General features: G+C 43.1%; 3 protein-coding genes across 5 annotated transcripts in view; 2 read left to right on the top strand and 1 right to left on the bottom strand.

Annotated features, from left to right (window-relative positions):
• Positions 1-321: 321 nt before the first annotated feature.
• pfdn2 (prefoldin subunit 2) lies at positions 322-4883 on the bottom strand. Its single transcript, XM_056575964.1, has 7 exons — positions 4862-4883; positions 4658-4742; positions 4457-4546; positions 2716-2864; positions 2101-2189; positions 1851-1974; positions 322-1574 (listed from the first exon to the last, which is right to left on the bottom strand). The coding sequence occupies exons 2-7, from the start codon at positions 4710-4712 to the stop codon at positions 1392-1394; spliced, it is 690 nt and encodes a 229-aa protein (XP_056431939.1). The 5' UTR covers positions 4713-4742; positions 4862-4883; the 3' UTR covers positions 322-1391.
• On the top strand, positions 2032-6904 carry nit1 (nitrilase 1). 2 transcript variants are annotated; one of them, XM_056575962.1, is made up of 7 exons: positions 2032-2403; positions 3240-3311; positions 3444-3677; positions 4006-4109; positions 5405-5541; positions 5965-6090; positions 6449-6904. In XM_056575962.1, the coding sequence occupies exons 1-7, from the start codon at positions 2348-2350 to the stop codon at positions 6743-6745; spliced, it is 1026 nt and encodes a 341-aa protein (XP_056431937.1). In that variant the 5' UTR covers positions 2032-2347; the 3' UTR covers positions 6746-6904. The 2 variants fall into 2 exon arrangements, with proteins under 2 accessions (XP_056431937.1, XP_056431938.1); XM_056575963.1 differs by lacking the exon at positions 2032-2403 and adding an exon at positions 2798-3173.
• A 705-nt stretch (positions 6905-7609) lies between these two features.
• clcn3 (chloride channel 3) overlaps positions 7610-16188 on the top strand; it is a 32728-nt gene continuing 24149 nt past the window's right edge. Inside the window, exon 1 of one of the 2 annotated variants that reach the window (XM_056575217.1) lies at positions 7610-7750. In XM_056575217.1, coding sequence (XP_056431192.1) covers positions 7720-7750 — 31 coding nt within the window. In that variant the 5' untranslated portion in view covers positions 7610-7719. Of the gene's footprint in view, positions 7751-10019; positions 10133-16188 lie in introns of those variants that run through there. The other variant, XM_056575218.1, reaches the window with a different exon arrangement.

Below are 16188 nucleotides of genomic sequence, written 5' to 3' on the forward strand. Positions count from 1 at the left end.
TGTTAATAATTGACATTTGTGATTTGTTTTTAAGATATTTTTATCAGTGATAAATCAAATATTTTAAGTGTTAAATCATTTGTAAAAAAAAAAAAGTTCGCAACATTTATATATATAGTTGCATTCTGCAACTCTTAATATAACAAAAAAAACACTTGTGGTGTAACAGCAACACAGCCATCCTTTTGGTGGAAGATATTTGGTGGATATATAAGTGTATCAACAATAATGGAATTATAATAAATAAATACAAATTTGAATTATACACTCTCCTCTGAAGGAGAGTGTATTTTGCATTAAATAAAATCACACAACGAAGAGTACTTTTCAAATCCTTTAATTCATAATTAACAGAACACGTCCATCCCTATAGCTTTGTAGCCATTATCTTACTGATGCAAGTTGGGTTCAAATGAACGCTAACAGTTCCAAAAATCTAGAATGGTTATGTGCATCTACTTATCGATTTCATCAGTTCTCACTGAAGCAAGAAGTACATTCACATTTTACCCTTCTGCTCCATAATGGGCAGGGACACCTGTTTATTACCAAAAATGGAACGACTAGACCTTTTTCCCTCAGTGAGGTTGCATTTTCAGGAGCAACTCATTAATATTTGATTGTGAAGGAGTAAACATTAACTGATTGACAGGAGTGGGAAAGCCTGTTATGGATCATCGCCTGACGTGAAAGAGGTTTACAGTACGACCTCAAAGTGAAGTTCAGTAAAAAAAAAAAAACATGACTAGCCTATGATGAACACCCTTAAAAAAAGTTAATTTAATAGTTTCTCTTAATCCCAACCAAAAGGCCTGTGTAACTTGAGTACAGTATCTTGAACAGGTATTTATTCAATGTTTTAATCCTTCTACTAAGCAATTAATTGCCTGTGGTGTTTGGTGTCCATGCATTCACCGATCTCTCCAAAAGGTGAATTTAACCATGACGGAACTATACACTTTAAATGACAGGGGCTTACACTGAAATACTTCCTGCTAATTAAAGGAAATTCAAAACATATATTGGGAGGTTTGTGACTCAAAAGACTTTCTCTGGTATTTCACAAAAGTGTTTAGGAACAGTCACCCTCTTCAAGTTGCCAACATTGAACGCACACACAATAGCAAGCTAACAGGGGTTGAACATGTAGCACACTGTTTTGAACAATATATCTGGCATTCGTGGTTGTTGCTTCTAAATCGGTTATCTTTGAATGCTGGCAACCTGGACAAAATCCTACCAAAATAATCAAACATATCTGCATCTGTGATATCCTGTGTAAAAATGTAGCCCTAATGACAAACGTAGATAATGCGTCTCAACCATGTTTTGGCATAGCAGAAAATATCAGCCCCCCCCCCTCCTCCAGTACTGATGTGTCTGTCCACAATCTAGGACACCAGAACACCAGTACCGCCTTTCGAAGCCCCGCCCTCACTGTCCCTGGAGTCTGCCGATTGCCCCTCTCCCTCGCCTTCTCCGACCAATCGGATGTTGTACTTTTCCCTGTACTCCGTGAGTTCACGGCCTTTGGTCTGCATCTGTGAGGACAGGGTCTCTATGATCTTGGTGATCTTTAAAAGAAGAGAAAATTTGAGTTAGGGTTGATCGTGTCACACTAACACAGATTGAGATCCTGACTCAGGAAGATGGTTGTAAATCAGCAGGATGACAGTCAGTATGACATAATAGTATAGTTACTTTGTGTTGATATGTATATTTAATGCTGGAAACACTACAATTACGGTACATTATTCCTGTACTGTTCAGTTTTAGAGATGTCGGCGACATAATTTATTCATCGGAAGGATCAGGGTTTGACGATGGATCATGGATGTTAATTTCAGCACCTGTTCTTTGTTGTTTTCCAATGCAGGCAGAACCTCTTTCACTGTCCTCTCCACAAGCACTCCCCCTACTAGACGAAAGCACTTCCTGGAAGGGTCAACTTCCTTAAGGGTTTCAATTACTAGGCTGAAAAGGCAACAAAGAATGTGTCATTATTAAAAGAGACTGGTCCATAGTCAATCAATAGCACAACTCTTAAATATGTCTGTATTCTACGGAAGCGGACTCAGGGTTGGTTTGGCAATGACTAACCTGTGTTCGTTGTTCTCCATCTCAAACTCGGATGCCTTGGAAGCCATGCCGCGCTGTTCCTGACGCATCCTCTGGAAGTTCCCCACCACCTGTCAATCATACAAAGCTTAGCGGAGGGACTAAACACGCCTCAATCTGGTTTCTATGAGATTGTATTAGTGGTGGCGTTATGACGAGTCAAAAATATCGAATTTATAGACACTACTAAAATAATACAGTTTGCATATCATACACCTGAAGGAGTGACATGGATAAAAATAGCTCCCAGTCCAATGGACAGGGTCCGTCCACACTGCTTATGGGGTAACGTTAGCGAAAAGCAAGATGTACTCCAATGTTCTGTTATACAAACAGTTTTTCCAAATGTATATAAACCCTTATTTGATATGATTGGGAGTAGTTTACAAACATATTTTTAACAGCAGTGACAATACTATGGGATCTTGAACACGTTGTGAGGCGAGAAGGATGAGTGTGTGAAGATAGCTTCGTAGCACTAGCCTGTCATGCATCCATAGCGCCATCAAGGAGAGTGCATTAGAGCTCGACTTAACACCACAGGAGTGAGGGTGATATACAAACGGACAGATACGGCTATGGTCAAATATGGGATACCTGTTCGGCCGTCGGCCCAGTTGGTTTCCCCCCAGCATTGTTACTAGACTTGCTAGCCGTGCTGCTACCGTTGGCTGCCATCTTGGAAGGGTGTTGCTTGAGTCGGCTCAGGACCCCGGTAGTACGCCTTGATGGTGTCCTTGTGTTGCCTGTAAAGAAAAAACGAGTTAAATGCACCATAGATCGTTTATCTGCAACTGACACTGAAGATGCAATTCTGGATTTCTGGATTAAATTAGTTATATGGACGCATTTAACCATCAACAGTGACAATATATAAAAGAGCAGTGGAGGGCAGCAATACGCCCTAAGTCAAATCTATATTGTTTCGAGAGTAGACTTTCGGAAATAAATTAGAAGAATAAGAGGATCTGCCTGCCATCGGCACTTGTGCTTGAACTTAAACCCTATGCTATGGCTTTAATGAACACTCATGCACCCCAAACCAGCTATTTAAAGTGAGTGCTTTGCAGTAACAGGACAAAATAAGTGCATATAACTCTAAATCGGATGTTTGCCCTCAGGTGTTTATTCAGAAAGCAGGCCAGGCATTTTGTGACGTATTCGACTTGGAAATCCCTGACAATGCAAAACAGGTAACTTGTTCACTTCATTAATCAGAACTCAATTTAATTAAACTAAGTGACGCTACCTTGCAGGCTGCGTTAGTCGCAAATGTGTGTTGCTTGCAATAGGTTTAACATTGTTGGGCTTGTATGCTATTCTAGGATGTCCAGTACATCCAACCCAGTGGCTGCCGTGTGTCAAATGACGTCCACGCCTAACAAGGAGGCCAACTTCTCAGTTGGCAAGAGGCTTGTGGAGGCAGCCAGAGAGGGCGGTGCGTCCATGGTGTTCCTACCAGAGGCCTTCGACTACATCGGATCCAGCCGAGACGAGACTCTGGCCCTGGCCGAGAGCTTGACCGGCGACACCATCTCGCGATACACTCAACTAGCCAGGTTGGTTTTATTTTTTTATTCTACTATTTATTTTTCTAGACTATTCTCTATCTTCTTCCTGTAATTACTAGATCATTAGCTCAATAAAATCAATATCTCACATGATTGTCCTTGGACCTTATGCTTTTCTTATTTGTGGCTATATTCGCAAATATGCGATAAAGCCAATCTGTTTCCATATCTATTCTGTATTCTGAATACAACTTATTATTCGTTTTTCGCCACTTCACTGCTCCTGTCATTCAAGGGACGTGTGAACAACATACTGTACATCTTTTCTCAGAGTATGTGTTTCTTTGACTACAGACCAGCGTTCTGTTTTTCACAGCAAGATGAATGTATGGCTGTCCCTCGGCGGCTTTCACGAACGAGGCCACGATTGGGAGAACGACCGACGGATCTACAACAGTCACGTCATCATCAACGACCAAGGTACTCTTCCAGGCCTCTCTCTCTCTCTCTCTCTCTCTCTCTCTCTCTCTCTCTCTCTCTCTCTCTCTCTCTCTCTCTCTCTCTCTCTCTCTCTCTCTCTCTCTCTCTCTCTCTCTCTCTCTCTCTCTCTGTCCTTCTCTCTCTCTCTTTCTGTCCTTCTCTGATTTGGGCTTCCTTCCTAGTATTTTGTTATTCATTTGTCAAAGCTCACCACCATGTCTTCACACACACACACACACACACACACACACACACACACACACACACACACACACACACACACACACACACACACACACACACACACACACACACACACACACACACACACACACACACACACTTACCCAGTGTAGAGAGTGCAGCTCTTGTGACCACAGCCATTTCTAAACAGGACAGAGCTCCCAGATTGTTGACACACAGAACCACACTGTCCCCTAGAGAGAGAGAGAGGCAAGTTATAACACAGACACACACATGCACAATGTCCCCTGGAGAGAAGGGTTGTAACACATACCGACACATGTATAGATACACAGGTGACTTACCTGAGTTGAGCAGCAGATGTGATTGGCTGCTGGGGTTGGTCATGTGATCTATCATGGTGTTCACCACCTGGTCTGCACACGCCACCTGAAGATCACCGCATATGGCATACATATTATATCATAATCTATTATATCATAATAGATTATGATATAATATATTGTATATATTGTTAAAAATAGATATCCTCCTCCATAAATGCCGACCTTTGACCTCTGGATTCCGGGCTCACCATGGATACCTGAAAGAACCACATAGCTGTCAATCAAAGCTGCAACACTCTCTTGCTCCGCTCTCAATTCCTCTCTCCATCTCTTGTTCCTTCTTTTTTTTTTATTATCTATTGCCCTGGATAATGTACATTGCCAACAATATTGAACAATTTTACTGGAAAAATAGCAATGTAGGCCTAGAAAAATATAAAATATTTTAAAAGATAAATCTACAAAAATAGTTATTAAACTAAATAAATAAACGTCTCTCTCTCTCTCTCTCTCTCTCTCTCTCTCTCTCTCTCTCTCTCTCTCTCTCTCTCTCTCTCTCTCTCTCTCTCTCTCTCTCTCTCTCTCTCTCTCTCTCTCTCTCTCTCCTTCTCTCTCTCTCTTTCTGTCCTTCTCTCTCTCTTTCTGTCTGTCTGTGTCTCTCTATCTCTCTCCCTCCCCCCTCGCTCCTTTCCTTTTTAGTTTTAAATACTACACTTTTCCTCAGCACTAATTATCCTAACGAGGATCCCCTTTCCCTCTATGCAGGCTCCTTGGCGGCCGTGTACAGGAAGTCCCATCTGTTTGACGTGGAGCTACCCGGGAGGGGCGTCTCCCTCAAGGAGAGTGCCTTCACTATACCCGGACCCGCCCTTGCACCTCCTGTACAGACTCCCATTGGCAAGGTCCTCTTCCATAATAGGGCTCATACATCCAGAAGTCACATTGTAATGGCCGCCCCCATTTTGGGGGCATAGTATAGGCATACACAAACGTACACATACGCACACACAAACACATGCACACACACGCAGTAATAAAAACTAAGCAAAAATCAGCGACAATTGGTTATGAAGGGAAATTTGTATGATTTGTATTAAGCACATCTGACGCTTATAACTAGGACATGTTGTGTAGCAGGAGTATAGTTTATTCATGAGCAGTTGGATTTCCATTTATTAAAACTGCACCAACTATAGTTATCCAACTTGCTAACCCGTAAACGCAGCTTTCTGAAACAGTTCTGTGGTGTTTAGCTCGATGCCATGAGTCCTCAGCGAGTGCTATCTCAGATCTCTGATTGGTGGTCGTTCTCTGCCATCTCCCAGGTGGGATTGGGTATCTGCTATGATCTGCGGTTCCCAGAGTTATCATTGGCTCTGCAGAGACAAGGGGCAGACATCCTGACCTACCCGTCCGCCTTCACCGTGGCAACGGGCGCCGCCCACTGGGAGGTAGGATCACATTCAACAAGATCATGTGATATGTTTTTGTTTCCCTCTTCTAATCTGCCAGTTTCATGACCCATTTATGTCAATGGAAGGGACATGAATATCTTCAAAAAACTTTCTTGGTGAAATCCTTGTCTGCCAAATATTGAATGGCCTAATAAAGTGTGTAATTAATGCAATGATGGGAATAACCAACGGAAAATTCCTGAAAGATACTCCTCCCAACAATCATATCATACAATGTAAATATTTATATCATTTAAATGCTCTTAATTATTGTTTATGTGTTTGATGTACAACAATGTGACAGAGGAACGTGCTAAGCTAAAGCCTGCTAACAAACCAACTCCAACCCCCCCAGGTGCTGCTGCGCGCGCGGGCCGTCGAGACGCAGTGCTACGTGCTAGCGGCGGCGCAGGTGGGCCGGCACCACACCACACGCGCGTCGTGGGGCCACGCGCTGGCCGTGGACCCCTGGGGTGCGGTGGTGGGGGACTGTGGGGGGGGAGAGAAGGAGGGGAGCGGCAACGGGGGAATGGTCCTGGTGGAGGTGGACCTGGAGAAGGTGAGGGAGACCAGGAGGAACATGCCGGTCCAAGAGCACCGCAGAGACGCTGGCTTCTACCGTGGGCTGGAGGCCGCCGTGGACAACACCTGAACTGTCGTTTTGTTTTTTTATAGTGCATTCATTCAATCATTCAATTGTATTTCATTGTATTTATGTCAAATTAAATCAACTCTTGATTCACTTTGTCTGTTCGTTTTTAAAGTTTAATGTTTCGCAATGGCAATCCTTGTATATCAAGACATATTTAAACAAATAAATCCTTATGTTTTAACAAACTGAATGTACAATGGTAACTTCACTAATATATTTTTTAATTGCTTAATTTGAGAAATAAAACAGTAAATTCCAGACGCTGCCGAGTTGTTTATTACAACATGGTTAAATATAAATTGATAATAAACAATAGATGCATCCATTGAAAGTAGCCTACATACTTTGGTCAAAGATTCCGATGTTGAGTTGTAAGGATGGTGATTATCCGAAATTAACCTAAAAAATCAACCACTAATACAAATACATAATACTAATACAAACACAAATCAAACATTAATGGATATTCTGGCATTTTTGCCCAAAACGAAAGATATTCTTTGCAATGCCTTGTGCTCCAAAAATGTTGCATAACATTGTTAGGTATATTTTATACACTTAAAAATAAACTTGGATTGCTTCTATGCTGTCTATGAACATTTATCAGATTTTGGTTTTAGGTTATTTTCAAATGGGTATTCAACTTTTGATGATGTATTAATTACATGGTCGTATCCATACATCCATCAAGTTTATTGTAATATTATTGTATAAACGTTTTCCTTTGATTGTGGTTTTAGGTAGAAGCATTATTGTCGTATGCAATGAACCGTTCGAGGTCTATGATACAGCCATGGTGGGGTGAGGCGGGGGGGAGCAGGAGGAGAGACGGGCGCGACATCAAGAGACCGGAAGTGAACGTCATTGACACAGGAATGGTTCAGAAAAAAAACATCAGGATGGTGGAGAATGTCAAACACGTTTCTGTAGCATAAATCGTCGTTTTGAACTCGGCGGACGAACGATGAACTTTTATGTCCACGCTGGAATCGAGGCATCTGCAAGGTACGGGTTTGTGTGGTTGTGTGTGCTTTCTGCGGGTGGAGTTTGAGTGCGATGTGTTGTACATCTCAGGCCATTCTCGTTCCCTGTCAGATTTTGTGAACTCACCGGTTGATAACAGATAATCTTCTTTGAGCAAAAGAGAGTTATATTGACTTTATTTTCGATAGTTTGGGACATGGTGAATGCATTTAAACTAGTTTGGTGTTCCTTTCATTTTTGCTGGATGAGTGTGGAGAAATCTGACGCCGAATTGTCGCTGCGATCAAACCCAAACAGGCCTTGAATCCAAGTCAGTTCCAAGTGTCTTACGGTTCCTTAAAGTCATGCACATGTGCAAATAACAATCGATCGTAATCATTTGGTATTGTATAGTTTCTTCCTCTGTGAAACCTTTCACTTGTGTGCTTTGCGACAGAGTCGTTTGGTCGATTACAGCGTAATTACACAGCTACAAGTTACTTCAGTATGGTCCTAATGGAGTGTACTGATATAGCTAATTATATAATGTGGTTAAATTCCCCCAGAAGGCTTATTTGCTGTTATGGCCTAACAAGAAAACAAATGTGTTGCCTTCTTAACCTGGTATTGTATAGTGTCTTCCTCTGTGAAACGTTTCACTAGTGTGCTTTGTGACAGAGTCGTTTGGTCGAATACAGCGTCATGACACAGCTACAAGTTACTTCAGTATGGTCCTAATGGAGTGTAATGATATAGCTAATTATATAATGTGGTTAAATTCCCCCAGAAGGCTTATTTGCTGTTATGGCCTAACAAGAAAACAAATGTGTTACCTTCTTAACCAAATGCCAACCAACTTGGCTAAAGCAGTCATTCAAAGTTTCTTTATATATTCTGGTTTGTTACACACGTCACCAATGAGGGTCTATTTTAGGTCAGAAACATTTCTTTACTTGTTTCTGCTCCATGTTTAATTTTATTAAATATAGGGCCCTATACCCATATTCTGATAAGTGATATTACCCTATGCCTCGTCATTATCAATACCAAGACTATTCCTTTTTAACTGTACATTTGTAATGGGTTTGTAGCCTGATTCATGCCTTAACCAGTTCACGCCTAATTGTGTGTTCCTCATTAACCTAATGATTGGTCTGATCTTTTTATTTACCGAGGCACCCCTAGTAGACTGAACTAGTGAAGATAACACACATTGGCCATGGAACATTTCCCCTGGTAAATAAGAGTAGCAGACCCATAATAAGTGTTATGAGCGAGCGACACCTGTGTAAGGTTTTTCCTATGATGACACCTGTTTGAAAAGTGTCGATGGGGTCTATAAAGGGTCCATTGGGTCTATATCTATTATCTATCCACCCACAATTAGATTGCATGAATGAATGTTTGATTTGAGTGAATATTAGTTGACACAGTAGTTCCAGGAATGTTGCCTCACAAGTCTTTCCTTCTTTGTCATAGGCTACCTGGTAATGTCACCAAACATGTTGAATATTAAATTCAACATCCTAGCCAGGAAATACTAGGATGACAGGTGTGGGGCTCAGACAAAGCCATCATGTCTACGAGTGTGGCGAGCATTGCGTGGTGAGCCCGTTATTTCTACGTAACCTGGAGGATGTTGGGATAGTAAAGCACATAGCTGCTCATTAGTAGTTGTTTTCAAGTTAGCTATGGCTAACTAGTTGCAAAGAGTCCCTGCTCTTTCCTCTCCAGAGCCTGTTGCTGGAGGGGGGGGAGACAGGCTCCTCTCCCAGCCTGTTGTAGGGAGGTGTGTGGGGGAGGGGGGGGGGGGGGGGGGGGGGTTGGGGAACGCTGAGTCACAACCCGGTAGCGGTCGCCTCGGTTACACCTTCACAGGGATGAGGGAGAGAGATATTGGCTCGTTGCATAATGCTCCGAGATTAGTTTCTCTGATATTTCAGTGCTTCCCCACAGGATTCTGGGGGAATACAGCCTGTTTAGGATTCTTCTCCTCCAGGTTTGGCGGTTATTGCATTTAGTCCAGGCTGTGAAACAGAAATGCAGAAAAGGTGGTATGACGTCCATGAAACTTATCGGGGTAAAGCAAACAAGGCTGTTGACTGGTGAACAGCATAGACAAAGATCATACAAGGGAGGGAAGTGTGGATGACCTTCCCTTCTGGAATTCTGCCAAAATCGACATGGACGTCTGGCAGAAATCTTCAAAAGTTCACCTATGTTTGTTCAGTGGGGGGGGGGGGGTTGTGTGTGTGGAGCGAGGGTTTATGCGAACAGGGTGCTTCGGATCATGTGAGGTAACCGCATAGCTGTTATCTCCACGGGTCATAAGGCAGAAAGCTCTTACAGGCATGGACTCGTGGAATTGAATTTCCGGGCAGAGTTGATTTGATTCAGCTCCACGGGGAAGCCCTGGATCCTGTGGTGAGAGAGTAGGGTTGTTGTCTCGCTTTGGTCTTCTCACCGCTCTTTAGTCCATGGGTGTTTGTTTATTGGTTCGGAAAGGGATCTCTGCTGGAGCTCTTTGGAATTTTTTGTTTTTTTGTTACTAGTATGTTTTCATGATTTCCTATTTGAATGATTTGGAGTCACTGTGTTAGGGCTAGGGGTTACATTGAACTTCTTATTGATGTGTTGTTACTCATAAGTTAGCAAGAGACAGTTTTGAGAATACTCTAGTTTATGTTTCTTCAAATGTAGTAAATGCCCTTCTTGAAGTGCTGTTACATGGTATATGTTTTGAAGCAGCTTTTTATTTGTGCTTTGGTTTTTTCCTCAAATGATGGATGGTTTATACATCTTTGTTGGTCGTCAAATTGTCCGCAACTACCGGTACAGATCTACTGATGTTTTCCATTCAATTCAAATTCCAAGTATTGATCCAGATTGACCGTGATAGCTTATCAGATTGCTGCCTTCAAGCTTAATTTACATCTGGAGGCCGGAAAATGTGTTTAGTGGAATATTTGACCACAGGGTGGGAGTGTTTGACATTAAAGTAATGCTCGGCTCCCGCCGCAGCGTAATCGCCTCTTGTCAGTGGTAGGGTTATGTGGACAGGTGATAATGTGTTGAATAATCCTAAATCCTTGGTCTATAAATACACTTCATGTGTGTGCACATTGAGTTGCAAAGCTTACAGCTGTAAACATCTTTGAACGACCCCAGCGAAATTTGACATAGTTTAGGAAAAAGGAGCTAGTAGTAGAAAAGTTCATCCACAGGAATATCCTACACAGTAAAGACTGTTTTGATTGACTCATTATTCAGAGGAATGTGGCTGCACTGCACACACCGACTACTCCCTTTGGGCACAGGATTGTCACACCGTAGTCTATAGGTCATGATCGATGCCGCGGACGCACCTTGTTCAGCTGAAAACAGCTGTCAATCATCCCCCCCCAAACCCAATGCCCCCTTCACCAACATACAGGGAGAAGATCTGAAGCCAATCTTCTTCAAAGACATCATCGTCACCTTCGTCATCATGATCATCACTCGTCAACTCCAAGTTCACGTTAAAATGGCGTCACCTTGGTCATTATCATCATCATCATCATCATCATCATCATCATCATCATCATCATCATCATCATCATCATCATCATCATCATCATCATCATCATCATCATCCGTCAACCAAAGTTCACGTTGAAACGGCCGAATTGATCTGACCTCCTCCTGAGTGGTTCCTTTCCTTCCTCTTCCTCAATCTTCTTTGCTATACCCCTCTTCATCCCAAGTTGTAGGATATAATAATTCAAATGCTGTGAGTTTTCATTATAAATGCACGTGTGTGTGTGTGTGTGTGTGGACTTAATTGAATGCTTGCATGGGAATGATGCGGGGGGGGTCCTTGTTTCTCTTTCCAACTGCATCTGGGATGCATGGAACTTATTTAATCTCCTTTCCTGCAGTGCTGGGTGCAAAATGTGTAGTGTAATGTTGAAAAAGCAATACAAGGAGCTTCACCCTTCGATTTTGTGAGACCATTTGAAGCTGCGATCAGAATTCTTTGCAGGTGTTTTGATTGAGTCTCAAGGTTCTCATGTAAGAGATGCATGCTCACCATGAAACTCAATCAAAACAAAGCGGGGAGAGCAAAAATTCTGATGGCAGCTTTATTATATAATCCTTACCGTCTCTTAAGTGTTATCCATATATACAATAGATTGGCACCATATCACCCAGTCCTAATATTGTCAACTCTGTCTAAACCTGTAACATGCTCGACAGACACTGTCTCGTCCTCCTTTCCTTACTGCTCCTGGATGTTCTCTCCTGGTTAATCTACTCTTCTCTCCCTTTCTTTCTGCACTTATTTGGACATTCTGGTCATAACTTAATCTTTTTCTTTTCTCCTTCCTTCATTTATCTCTTTTCTCTCATAATTTCTTACATCCCTTTCATAAATATTCCCTCCTTAAATCCTTTCTTTTGGTCTGCCATCCTTTCCGTATTTGTTCCTTCCCTCCTTCCTTTTCCCATTCCCTCCTTCCTTTTCTCAACTCTTCCTTACCTTCCTATACTAATCCCTTCCTTCCATTCTGCTTCTAATCCCTCCCCATCTTCCTCCTTTCCTACAACTCCTTCCTTTCCTATACCATCCCTGCACTAATCCCTCCCATCCTCTTCTCTTGCCGTCCCTTCCTGCCTTCCCGCTCATTACCTCCTCTCTCCTACTCACCCCTCCGCTCCCACCCTGCCCCCGGCCCTGCCCCCCCAGAGGACGGGCGGTGCGTCGCTAGATGGAGTCAGAGCAGCTGTACAGCCGCGGCTACTGCAGGACGGGCTACAGCAGCTACAACAGCATCACCAGCGCCAGCAGCGACGAGGAGCTGCTGGACAGCGCCGGGGCCACCATGGACTTCCACACCACCGAGGACGACAACCTGTTGGACGGGGACGCCGCCTCCTCCCCAGGTAGCGGGCAGTGGAGGGGGACGGACGGGGAGAAGACCCACCTCAACCTCGTCTCTTCACCCCCCCCCAACCCTACACCACCCACCCTCAGAGAAAAGCGACTGGAAGTGGTTGGGACCTGCCCCCCAGGGTCCGGTCGTGGCGTGTCCGTGTTGTGCCATAGCTTGCCGTCGGTCCCTAGCGACGGTGTGCAAAGAGAAGATGGTGTGGCTTGTGAGGCTCGCTGGCTCAGCCCACTCTCTTAGAACCCACTGTCCTGCCTCCCTCCACTCTCCCGTCCAACAAGGCCCCCAAAAACGTGTGTGTGTGTGTGTGTGTGTGTGTGTGTGTGTGTGTGTGTGCGCGTGCGTGTGCGTGTGCGTGCGCGCGTGAGACACTTTCCCAGAATCCTCCTTGTCTACATCTTGTGGTCCATCCAACATAACACATGCAGTGTGTGTGTGTCTCTTATCTCTGCCCAGAGATGTTTAAAGAGGAGTATAGGAAAAGGAAATACCGTGATCCACAGCTACCTGTGCATCTTTCATATCCATGTGCTGTGAATATATTTGTAATAGCATGGATGTAACGCAAGGCATTGGGTTGAATTCTGCCTTAATTCCACCTCCCCGGATTGTATAACTCAGACGGTGTATCAAATGCATTCTGTAGTCGAGATGTCTCCAGTCACCAGACTCAAACCAGTCCAGTTGCATCCTGGATAATTAAGTTCTAGGTGATTGCATTTCAGAGTTTAGTTTAGTCAACATGGGTTATTCTTTCTCATTAACTAGAGTGCAGATTTATTTGGTGATGGGGCTGTGGTTTGCTTCTCAGACGGGGACAAAGAGTGCTTTAACGTGACAATCGATCCTTTGTCCACGTTCGCTGCTCTAGGAGAGCCATTGATTTCCACTGTATTCAGTTGACGAAAAAACAGCAATGTATGTCGATTTTTTATGGATTTTCAGTGGTGACCAAGGCCTGTATTAGCTTACATATTTTAGCTTGTAGAAAAGTGGAACCCAAATTTCGTCCAAACGAGACTGCATGTGTTGAACGGTTTCACTGTGCTGCTTTGCTACAGATATGTGCTGTTTGACGCAGATAAAAAAGCTGATTGTGACATGATCTCGAGTGGGCCTCGTTATGGAAGCTTTCTGAGGGGCTCGGCTTCAATGAGTCAGTCATGTGACCCTGTCATGTGACCAGGCATTCAGCTATTTTTGTTCCTGGTATCATTTAATCAGGAGTCATGGGGAGTCCATCAGCTTTAAATTTATATTTCAGACAGCTTACCTCAATTGTGTAAAAGCAAATGGTATCTATGGTATAAAGTGCCCTGTCATTAATTATTAACCGTTCTGGCTGACCACGTGTGTGTCCAGAGGGGGGGCGGGGGGCTTCCTTTGTGTTGTGTGCCAGGGATTGGATTTCATATCTTTCCCTCCAATCTAGATGCTCATTGATTAGTTAGCATTGTTTAAGCCTGAAATCTGACCTATGGACAGTCATCCAAGTGGAAGGCATTAACAACTTATTAACTAATGCAGGTTTACCCTCACAAACCCTGGTTTCCTTTCCATCCATAAATGTTGGCAAATTTTGAACACATTTTAACAGCACATAAGAGGAGAGATCTTATACAAAGGTAGGAATCACAGAAAAATCCTTGTCTTCATATACCGCCCACTAGTGTACTCATCACCAGAAAGAAATTATCTCATCCTTGATTTCGCCACGATTCTCCATTTCTTTTGTTTGTTTTTTCGTGCGGCACAAGCAGTAATAATTGCCGTCAAAATCTGTTTGATCCAGGTGATCCAAGGCTGTAGTCTTTACTTTAATCATAGTCTAGATGTGCGGAAGATATGAATAACAAACACTTTTCTGAACACTCCCACACTATTTTGAATTCTTATTTTAGGCTAAACACACACACGCACACGCACACGCACACACACACACACACACACACACAGTACTCTTGACAGACCGGTTTGGCTGCCCAGACACAAACCAGTCAGTCTTGAGCTGGTCCCTGTCAGTCCCCAGAGGCTAGCTGAACATGAGCTACTGCGGACGCCACTACAGTGTCTGTCTCACTCTGCGCGTGACCGGCCCTAATTCTATACATCATCGGGGTACAAGGTAGACGGACCCCACTTGTACATCTGTTTGGCAATGCCGTGGATCGGTTTATTGGGGGGTGTGGGTTTAGCTAGCTAGCCTTGATGTCGATTGATCTTCATTCAAGGATTTCGTTGGACTGGGCCGTCGTTTCTGAAGTCACTTCCGGTGTGGTCTTGGGGTTATGTACTGTGTATTCATGGTCGTGGCACTACGACCCCCTTTGGCAAAAAGATAGAAAAAAAACATCATAAGTCATATCCAAGTAACTGGATCTCTACAGTAAGGTGCATATAAAGGAGCAGTTGTCGATGGATCATTGATTATAACGGGGGAATCCCATTGGTTGAGAAGTCGGACTTAGAACAGGGTATGTGAGCTGCGTTCAACAAAAAAGCAGGACATGGACTTCCACAGAGCAGTTGTCATGCACCAAGTAGATTACAAAACAACAGTTCTTTCCACAAAGTCGGCAGGATAAATACATGCCATTTTGTGGCTGTTCTTAATCCAAAGCGTCATGTAATACCCTGAGTGCATACATTCTCTTTTCCTTTGGTTGTTTGGAATCTCTATTTTGGCTGTTCAAATATTGAATCTGTGCTTTTAAATATCAAGGACCTGATTGATAGATGGAAAGGAAGGACGTTTTCTAAAACCTTGAAAATGGGGGGGGGGATAAAGTGGGGAGCGCAAAGAATATAAAGCATAATATTAAAAAAAGTCATTGTGGCCACTCAAAATATCAAATTGTATTTGTTTTCAAATGCACATGGCCATCCTTAAAGTAGAAGAATGCACGTTAAAAAATGTATTTCTTAGCACTTCTAGTTCTTCGACACTAGAGTGTAGAATCATCCGGGTGTAGGTTTTGCATGAGCTTGACACACACACTTAAGGCCTTCCAGGAAGATAATTTGCATACATACACACCTTAATTTCCCTCCAGGGATGAATGAAGGTTTATCTTGTTTTATACAAAGGACGTTCTCCCTTTGACCCCAGGCAACACAACTGTTTCCTTCCATATTTACTCACATATTCTCTATTGCAACCCTGTTTATTTGTTCAGAGATGTCGATTACATGACTCCCGTAGAAATAACTCCCAGAATTTACCTCATTGTACAGGGCTTAGTCAACCAGAAGAGCTGGAGCAAGATTATTATTATTTTGCATTTTATTTAATCTTTCAAAACATTCAGACACGAGCATGAGCATCCAATATTTTTCCTTTGCATTGCTGTAGTTAGTATTCTTTTATGAAATGACCCTGTATTCTATTCGTATTTCAGAAAAATATCTGTTTTATTTATTTGGTTTTAGCCTTTGAGCGACCGTAAAGTGAGGGCCTGGTTGAATGACATCACCGGCCAATAGCAGTCAGCTGAGGCGGTGGAGAGATATCCATGGAGGGAGGGAGAGGTAGCGAGTGAGTGAGGGAGGGAG

Source organism: Gadus chalcogrammus, chromosome 17, assembly GCF_026213295.1.
Source record: "Gadus chalcogrammus isolate NIFS_2021 chromosome 17, NIFS_Gcha_1.0, whole genome shotgun sequence".
Taxonomy (NCBI): domain Eukaryota; kingdom Metazoa; phylum Chordata; class Actinopteri; order Gadiformes; family Gadidae; genus Gadus; species Gadus chalcogrammus.

Bases quoted from the DNA above. Each gene is read 5' to 3' on its own strand.
- nit1 (XM_056575962.1), top strand. From the start codon at position 2,348: ATGGATAAAAATAGCTCCCAGTCCAATGGACAGGGTCCGTCCACACTG. The intron at 2,404-3,239 runs GTAACGTTAGCG...GTTTGCCCTCAG, and splicing joins CCGTCCACACTGCTTATGGG to GTGTTTATTCAGAAAGCAGG. The intron at 4,110-5,404 runs GTACTCTTCCAG...CCCTCTATGCAG, and splicing joins CGTCATCATCAACGACCAAG to GCTCCTTGGCGGCCGTGTAC.
- pfdn2 (XM_056575964.1), bottom strand. From the start codon at position 4,712: ATGATAGATCACATGACCAACCCCAGCAGCCAATCACATCTGCTGCTC. The intron at 2,865-4,456 runs GTAAGTGTGTGT...TTTTCTTTACAG, and splicing joins AGCTGCACTCTCTACACTGG to GCAACACAAGGACACCATCA. The intron at 1,975-2,100 runs GTTAGTCATTGC...TTGCCTTTTCAG, and splicing joins ATGGAGAACAACGAACACAG to CCTAGTAATTGAAACCCTTA.